This window comes from Puma concolor, chromosome E3, assembly GCF_028749965.1.
Source record: "Puma concolor isolate L17-30 chromosome E3, mPumCon1.1.hap2, whole genome shotgun sequence".
Taxonomy (NCBI): Eukaryota; Metazoa; Chordata; class Mammalia; order Carnivora; family Felidae; genus Puma; species Puma concolor.
Genome location: NC_141682.1, coordinates 26,310,075 through 26,319,321, shown reverse-complemented (window position 1 = coordinate 26,319,321; position 9,247 = coordinate 26,310,075). Strand labels below are relative to the sequence as shown.

The window sequence follows — 9,247 nt, the reverse complement described above, 5'->3', positions numbered from 1 at the left end:
ATGAGAGATACTCTCTTCTGGATATCATGTGGGGTAACAATGAACTCTGAAGGTGAAAAATGTCACTGTTTGATCATTGTCATCAACAAGCAACTTTTAGCCACAGACTTCATGAAACCCAATCCTTGTTGCCAGCAACTGACATCCACAAAGGTACAAGCAGGCAAAGTTTATATTCAAACCAGTCAGTAACATTCTCTCAAAATTATTTCCAAGTGAGATAATGTCAGGACAGTCACCTAGTAGTGAGGTGAGACTTCCAATATGATTCCTTTAGCTGTCCTTTTCCAGGTTTGCCAAGCTACATCCAGCTATATCACAATAGTCAAGCATGCCAATGTTCTAGACTGTTTGGAAATCATGCCATGAGGCTCTGATTATAGGTCATCTAAGCACAATGGATCTTGATATTATCAACTCCATGGACAAGAATAATCCACTAATGTGCTGGGGCTTAGCACTGAATCATAAAGGGAAGTTGTTCCTGCATTTCCTCTCTCCCCTCCTAGGTGTCTCTTATAAGCTGCTGTCCCTTTAACCACAGGTTGTCCAGAGAAACGTCAACTCCCCTCCCAAGGGATTATGATCCTCCCAGTTGTGCACCAGAGTCTCAGGACTACAATGGAACAGATGCCACCAAAAGAAAAGAAGGAAGGAACCAATTTCCTGGCTGATGCAGAGCTGAGTCTTATGAAGGAGTCGAAGGCCTTTCTGGAACAATAATACCATCTTTGGGTAAGAGAAATAATGCATGTGGTAACATGGAAGTGACTCTAATAATGAGAACTTGTGCAAGTGTGTTTAAATGTATAGAACAGCAGTAAGAGAGGTCACACTGCCTTGCTGTAATTGGATAAGTGCTGATCCAACACTGAATAAAAGTCTCTTTGATGGGAAAATTGACTCTTCTACTTTACAAAGATTGATAGAAATATAACAAATATTTATGATAGCATTTCCTTGCATTGCCTTTGGAGACAAGAAATGCAGGCTAGAACTGATGCTGCTAGCTAGATGAATAGCTTTTGGTAAATCACTTACCTCTCAGTACCTTGGTCACTTTATATGTAAAACAAAATGCCTGAGTCCAAGAGGTGTTAAGAGAATTAAACGAGATAGTGCATAAAAATACTTCACAGTGCTGAGTGCACACCAATTGCCTAAACATCTTTCCACTGTTAAAGTTTCCCTTAACACATTGGAAATCACTAAGACTTTAAAAATCACCTATTTCGAATCTCTCACTTTTACAGATATCATCTGGAAATATTTTGTTAAACATGTGTATGTACTAATTTCTACATAGATAATGTCTTGACCTAAAAAACTCAGTGATTCTCATATTTGACCCTGGAATCATATAGACTTCCCACAGGATCCAAAGCCAGGAAATGGCTATGTTCAATGCAAAATGGCGGCTCCTCGGAGATTCGTGGTCTCCTTAAAGGCCTATCCATACAAATCTCAGAAAATCAAAAGCAGACCAAAGAGATAGAAAGAAGAAATGTTACTGGCAAAACAATTTTACAGTTTAACTGAAAAATCCTACTCTGTGATATCTTGATTTGTATTTTATTAGTAATGATTATGTTTGCATATGCAAGACCTATTTCACTGATTAGGCACATAACATGGGTAATGCTAAAGTGTATATTCAGATCAAATCTGTTTTATGATATTTAGTTTTTGATTTATTGCTAGTTTTTCATTTAGTTTTGATTTGTTGTTGCAATGTATAGCCTCTACCCACACCATCTAGATAGGTTACAGAGGTATGGTAAATCAGAACAATTCATGAAAAATCATTTTTCAATTTGGAGGAGAAGATGAAGGAGATTTGCATTAAAACTATCTGCTCTATTATCTGCACTATTCTTCTTAGGAAGCAAGAATGTTCCAAGTATCTCATGTCTTGAGAATCTTTCCAATTCATCATTAAACTAGGACCAAGAAAGGTCAAAATGATGGAAATGAAGGCTAGAATGCTTCAGACTGATGGGGGCTCAGTTCAGCCCCAAGAGCCTGGAGCACAGTGACAGGGCATAAAAGAGGCAAAATAAGCCACCAAAATATTGATAGCTCTAATCCAACAGCTTTTCTAGTTTGGGTTTTTTGTTTTTTGTTTTTTGTCATTTTGTTTGTTTTTTTGGATATCAAACAGCTAAAGCCTTCTGCCATAAATAATTTTGAAGTTTGATTCTTAATGTGAAGCATTTACTGAGTCCAAGCCACCCACCAGGCACTGTGCTAGAGTGCTCATTTTAACCCCACAGCCAGCCAGTGAAGAAGGTACTTCCATTACTCTCATTGCACAAATGTGATGAAACTTGGAAATGCTAAGCAATTTGCAAAGGGCATGCAGAGAGACAAGCGTGGATGCAAGCATGTGTGGGGTGTGTGTGGGGTGTGTGTGTGTGTGTGTGTATTTAGGGGAGAAGTGGGGTCTCACTTTCAGTAAAATGCTAAATCATAAACATGGCCCCCAATACTCCTCCTCTCCCTGCCCTTCTCTACTCTTGTTACCTCCACCACACTTGCCCAGGTGATCCCTCGTCTGTCTTCCTTGACATAATGGAGAGTTTAATGCCAATGGTATTGTCATAATTAGCTCTTCCTGGGATACAGTAAATTGCATTTGCACCAAATGGGCTTTGGCTTCTCCAGACGTCTCTCTGAACAGCAAAGAAGGCTTGGCAACAATGAAGGGATGGTACACCCTACACCCTTTGTTCTACTATTTATGTTATCACCATGTGGCAGACTCAGGCACCCTTAGCACCTGCAGATTTTTCCACTCCATACAAGGCAACTAAGTAGGACTGAAAGGCAATATTCATCATCAAGAAACCTTGATCGAAGAAGGCAGCACAAGGGAGGCTGAATAGCAAAGAGGTTGAGGACACAAGCTCTGAGGACAGATCAAACAGGTCCAAACTTTGCCTCTGCCACTATAAGATGGATGACCTTGGGCACACTACTTAAGTCTACATGGGTCTCAGTTTCCCCATCTGTAAAATGGAGATAATAATGACACCAGCCTCAAAAGCTTGCCATGAATGCTGAATGATGTCAGGAATGCAAAATGCCTGGTCTACAGCAAGCACTTAATATACATTGGCTTCTGTTATTGAAGATGGCTCTGTAGGTCATGTTAAGTACCAAGGATGCAATGCATAGCCTCCACCCACACCTTTTAGGTAGGTTACAGAGACAAAGCTCATATATTGAAAACAATTAATAATATAAGCTAGAAACCTGTCATGTAAGGAATATTGATGCATATGATGGAAATTCAAAGGAAGAAATAACAGTATTATTAAAAAATGTTAGGGGCGCCTGGGTGGCGCAGTCGGTTAAGCGTCCGGCTTCAGCCAGGTCACGATCTCGCGGTCCGTGAGTTCGAGCCCCGCGTCGGGCTCTGGGCTGATGGCTCAGAGCCTGGAGCCTGTTTCCAATTCTGTGTCTCCCTCTCTCTCTGCCCCTCCCCCGTTCATGCTCTGTCTCTCTCTGTCCCAAAAATAAATAAACGTTGAAAAAAAAAAAAAAAATTAAAAAAAAAAAAATGTTAAATTACAGATGGCAGTGGGAGGTGGCTTTACCAATGTCACAAAGCTAATTCTGAAAGAGTTCAGAGTAAAGTCCAGGTCTCCTGATTCATAAAGTAAAATTACTTCATGAACCAATGCCACCATAGTACTAATGAAAATAATCTTAACAAAAACATTAGTTAACACTTTGATGGGGCGCCTGGGTGGCACAGTCGGTTAAGCTTCCGACTTCAGCCAGGTCACGATCTCGCGGTCCGTGAGTTCGAGCCCCGCGTCAGGCTCTGGGCGGATGGCTCAGAGCCTGGAGCCTGTTTCTGATTCTGTGTCTCCCTCTCTCTCTGCCCCTCCCCCATTCATGCTCTGTCTCTCTCTGTCCCAAAAATAAATAAACGTTGAAAAAAAAATTAAAAAAAAAAAAACAAAAAAAAAACACTTTGAAGGTACTTTTTACATGCTGGTTATTTTACATACATTATCTTATTAAATCCTCATAATAACCCTAGGAGAGAGGTATTATATTCCTCCCCTCCTCCATTTTACACATGAGAAAATGGAGGTGCAGGAAGGGTAAGTGATTTACCCAAAGTCCTATTATCAGAAAGTTGCTGAGCCAGGACTTAAATCAAGGTTTCTAACCAATTATAATGAAGGACTGAGGGGAGAAGAAAGTAGGGAAGCCAGAGGAAAGGTGAATGACAGACTAAATCTTAGAGCTGGAAATAGGCATTCATGAAAATAAGTGGACTGCTTTAACTAGAAGAGGAAATTCAAGTAGAGGAGTTACAAAATACAGTTAGAATAGAGTACGAGGCAGACAGAAGCAGGGCTTGAATGTCTATTGAGGCAGCAAAATACTGTTTGTCTATTGTTTGGTTGGGGGAGAAGATAGGGACGAAAAATGGAAGCTTGGCAATTCTATAGTTGTCAGCTTTGTTTTGAAGAATAACCTGATCACAGACAGAACGAAGAGGAGAGGTCAGTGGTAGGGAGACTAGTCCATGGCTGACTGCCACAGCCCTGAAAAAGGATGAGTGTTTTTCAGGTGTTCCCCAACTCCCTGGGGAGCACACAGCCACAAGTCCACTCCCCAGTCTCACCACAGAGCAACCAGAGAGACTAACGCTTCCCCTACCCATCTCTCCCCACAGGCTACAGAACTTCCACATCCATATCAGTTGACAAAGCCCTTTGGAAATCATGATTTTTTTCCGCTATCAGATGTTCAGATTCATTTGGCTTGCCAGGCCAACTGGCCGGTACCTTCACAAAGATCACCAGCTTTGGGCACCTCTGACTCTTGCTGACTTTGAAGCCATAAATCGCTGTGAGAGATCATTGCCTAAAAACTTTAACTTTGCTGGGGATGTGCTGGACCAGTGGTCCCAAAAAGAAAAGGTATGACATGATAGGCTTCCATTGGATGCTTGGTATCCACCTATGTCTCAGCCTTCCATTTCCTTGTTCTGTGGTCCATTTGTCACTCTTAATTCAGTTCTTTCATCCCTCTGGGTCTCCTTTGTTTGTTTTCCACTTGCTCTTCTCTCTCCCCAGGGAAGATCTTTGATCCTCAACTCCACATACTGTCTTTCTCTGGATCTTCCTCAGACCCCCTCATGGTAGTTACTCACAGAGCCCTGCCTCTTTTCCTTCATTTTCTCTTTTCTTTCATTTCCTTCAGCAGCTCTTTGCTCTCCGTTCACCTGTTCAGGCTAGCTACAGATTTATGGAAAAAACAGTAATTTGAGCTTCGGTTTAATAATAATAGTCATTTGCAAGGACCTGTGCCTCAAAAGATGCAGATACTAGATATACAAAATATTAAATAACATTGAATCAATCTTTCCTATTAAATTAAGGGGAAAGTCTTCCTTTAAGTCCATTACATCTTTAACAGCTCTTTTACACTCGTTAAACTCTCTTTTGAACAGAAAGAGCAGGTAGAAGTTGAATATCTCTAGACAAAATTTAAGGGCATACTTTATTTTCAATATATTTATTTTTCAGTAACCTATTTTTAGCAAGCAGTACTGGTTTTACCAATAATAGCCAAACACATTTTCCTTCTTAAGTAAATGTATACAAGTAAAAAGGAGTGAATGTAAAGAAAAATACAAAGAACAATAGCACAGGTGTAAACAGATCTGACAAAAGTAGTGATACTCAAATGACTAAAGATTAAGAAATACTGACCTAGGGGCGCCTGGGTGGCGCAGTCGGTTAAGCGTCCGACTTCAGCCAGGTCACGATCTCGCGGTCCGTGAGTTCGAGCCCCGCGTCGGGCTCTGGGCTGATGGCTCAGAGCCTGGAGCCTGTTTCTGATTCTGTGTCTCCCTCTCTCTCTGCCCCTCCCCCGTTCATGCTCTGTCTCTCTCTGTCCCAAAAATAAATAAACGTTGAAAAAAAAAATTAAAAAAAAAAAAAAAGAAAAAAAAGAAATACTGACCTATATTATTTCACCAAATCCCCATCACCATGCTGGGGGATTGCAAATAAGGAAGTTAACCTCATAGAAGTTAAGTTCCTTATCCAAGGTCACCAGTCCCAAGAGTACATGAGTCAGACCCTAATCTTACACCCATAGGGTAGGGATTATGATACAATATAACATAGTCATCTGGCATCTGAGCACAATGCTGTGGGAATACAGAGAAGTCAGAGAAGAGAAGAGGAGGCTGAGAAAGGCTTCAGAGAGGAAGTGAAATTGAAATTGAATTTCGAAATACTTTTTTTAAATTTTAAAAATTTTTTAAATTTATTTTTGAGACAGAGAGAGACAGGGGAGGGGCAGAGAGAGAGGGAGACACAGAATCTGAAGCAGGCTCCAGGCTCTGAGCTGCCAGCACAGAGCCTGACGAGGGGCTTGAACTTACGGAGTGTGAGATCATGACCTGAGACAAAGTCAGACACTTAACCGACTGAGCCACCCAGGTGCCCCGATTTTGAAATATTTTCTAACCAGAGAAGGTAAAAAGAGAGTTCCAGAAAAGGGAAGAAAAGAGGAGTAATTTTTTTTGGGTAATTCACAAAGTGAAGAGGTTTTTCAGTATAGACAGTGTATTTTGTAGAATCATAGGAGAAGTTTCCTTCAAAAATCCATCAGTTGATGAGCCTCCCCCAAAGGCCCACCATCCTATTTTTTGTTTTCTCTGAAAACCATCCCTCAGTCTTTTGGGTAAAAAAAAAGATGTCGGGTACCTGGGTGATTCAGTTGGTTAAGTATCTGCCTCTTGATTTCAGCTCAGGTCATGATCTCAGTGTCATGAGATTGAGCCCCAAATCAGGCTCCATGCTGAGTGTGGAACCTGCTTGATTTTCTCTCCCCCTCTCTCTGCCACTCCCCCCAGTCATGTGGGCACACATGTGTGTGCTCTCTCTAAAAAATAGATAGATAGATAGATAGATAGATAGATAGATAGATAGATAGAAAGAAAAAGATGCTTTGTTCCTAATCAACCTTAGTACAACCATTGGGGTTATTTGGATTGCACAGAATCTATTTTAAGCAAGAAAGAAATTTATTGGACATAGGAGTGCTCACAAAAATGGGTTGCAAGCTGGACAGTCAGTTTCAGCAAGAACAGGAACCAGGATAGCTCCCTGGAGATATAGAAGCACCAAGAGCTCATACACAGATTTTGTTTCAACTATATTCTTTTTGTTCTTCTCAGAAAACTCAAAATCAGGGACAGAAGGTCTGATTCACCCAATATAGGTCACATGTCTCTCACTGGTGGGTGGACAATTACCCTGATGGGTTGTCTCACCTAAGCTATATTCAATAGGAGAGGAGTAGGTCCTCCAATGACAAACTAAGGTGCTGTTACCAGAATCCACCAGCACAAGTGCTGAGAAGAAGTAATGGCAGATGTCCCATCTATTTGGTGGACCAGTCATATAAGCCTTCTCTCTTTCCCATGTGCCCATGGCCAGACAGGAGAGAGACCAGCCAACCCAGCCCTATGGTGGGTGAATGGCAAAGGGGCTGAGGTGAAATGGAGCTTTGAAGAACTGGGCTCCTTGTCCCGAAAAGCTGCCAACGTGCTCATCAAGCCCTGTGGCCTAAAGAGAGGAGACCGAGTGGCTGTGATTCTGCCCCGTATCCCAGAGTGGTGGCTTATAAACGTGGCTTGTATGCGAACAGGTCAGTGCCAATATTTAACATTTCTAAATCATGCAGAAACAGAGAGAGACTGACATTTGAGGTTTTTCTGAATTGTTAGTTCCAACTGAAGCCATGCTTACAGAGAACAGAGAAATAAGAGTTATGATGAAGAGGAACCATGAAGTAATAATAATAACAACTATTTTAAGAGGTGGGTATTGCTAAAAGAAAAAAAAAAGAAAGAAAGAAAGAAAAGAAAAAAGAGGTGGGTATTATTGTGATGCCCATTTTGCAAAAGAGGAAACTGAGGTTCAGAGAGTTTAAGAAGCTTGTCCAAAGGTACACAGCTAGAAAGCTATGCAATTGGGATTTAAACAAAAACTCTGTCAAAGCAAATGTGGACACTAATGCCTTTTCGCAGAGCTGGTTATGATGTATTTAGCCAGATAGTCCTGAATTTACTTTCTTGAATATATTTGGATTCTCCCAGATTTTAAAACACTAAAGGAAGAAAAAGCATTTTAGAATACAAGGACTTATAAGAATATGACTGCAGATCCCAGTTGGAAAACCTCTGCCTCATTCCAGGCAAAAAGATTAATGTATTCAATGACACATTTTCTATAAAAATAATAATTTATATTTTACCCCAAATAAAAATTCTAGAATTTTTTTTTCACTCTAGGACAGAGGTCGGCAAAAACCATGGCCTACAGGTTGGCCATCTATTTTGGTAAATAAAGCTTTAAAGTTGTAACGGCATACAGCCATGCTCCTTCATCTGCATATTGTCTACAGCTCTTTTTGCTCTACAACAGCAGAATTGCTAATTGAGACAGAGATGGGATGGTCCACAAAGCCTAAAATATTTACTATCTGGTGCTTCACTGAAAAAGTTTCCAATACCTACTGTAGAGCATGACACAATGTCTATAAATCAACTAAAGGTAAATAAAAATACTGGGGCACCTGGGTGGCTCAGTTGATTGAACATCTGACTTGATTTGAGCTCAGGTCAAGATCTCATGGTTGTGAGATCAAGCCCCATGTCAGGCTCTGCACTGGGTATAGAGCCTGCTTAAGATTCTGTCTCTCCCTCTGCCCCTCTTCCCTGCTCACACCCCACCCCCAAATAAATCAATAAACATTTTTAAAAAGTAAGAATATTAAAGGATATAATACATAGAGAACACAAGATCTTTGCTACAATATCATTAACAAGAGAAAAAAATTGGAAACAACTACATAGAAATGATTAAATCAAGTTTAATAGAAGTGTTTATTGCTAGTTGAAATTATGATACCTCAAACTTGATGGGATATCATTAAAAAGATAATTATAAGGATTTCACAATGGTATTAGAAAATGCTCTTAATTACCAATTTAAATTTTATAAAAGCAATATATAAAGTACTTTTTGTATCTAGTATAAAAAGGAACTTGGAAATGTGAAACCAATTGTATGTTGGACGGAGATTGAAAGTGGTTTGTGATTAAAAATGTACTTAATATTATTTAACATAATTTAAGCAATTTGTGAAATGCCAAGATTAAAAACAACCCCCCAGGCCAAATTATCAAAAACATTCAGTTAAT

General features: G+C 40.2%; 1 protein-coding gene across 1 annotated transcript in view; it reads left to right on the top strand.

Moving 5' to 3' along the window:
- The first annotated feature begins 4,707 nt into the window (after positions 1-4,707).
- The window catches only part of LOC112853131 (acyl-coenzyme A synthetase ACSM4, mitochondrial), a 21,299-nt gene continuing 16,759 nt past the window's right edge, over positions 4,708-9,247 (top strand). The window contains exons 1-2 of the mRNA XM_086692887.1: positions 4,708-4,943; positions 7,479-7,689. Coding sequence (XP_086549013.1) covers positions 4,746-4,943; positions 7,479-7,689 — 409 coding nt within the window. The 5' untranslated portion in view covers positions 4,708-4,745. The remainder of the gene's footprint in view (positions 4,944-7,478; positions 7,690-9,247) is intronic.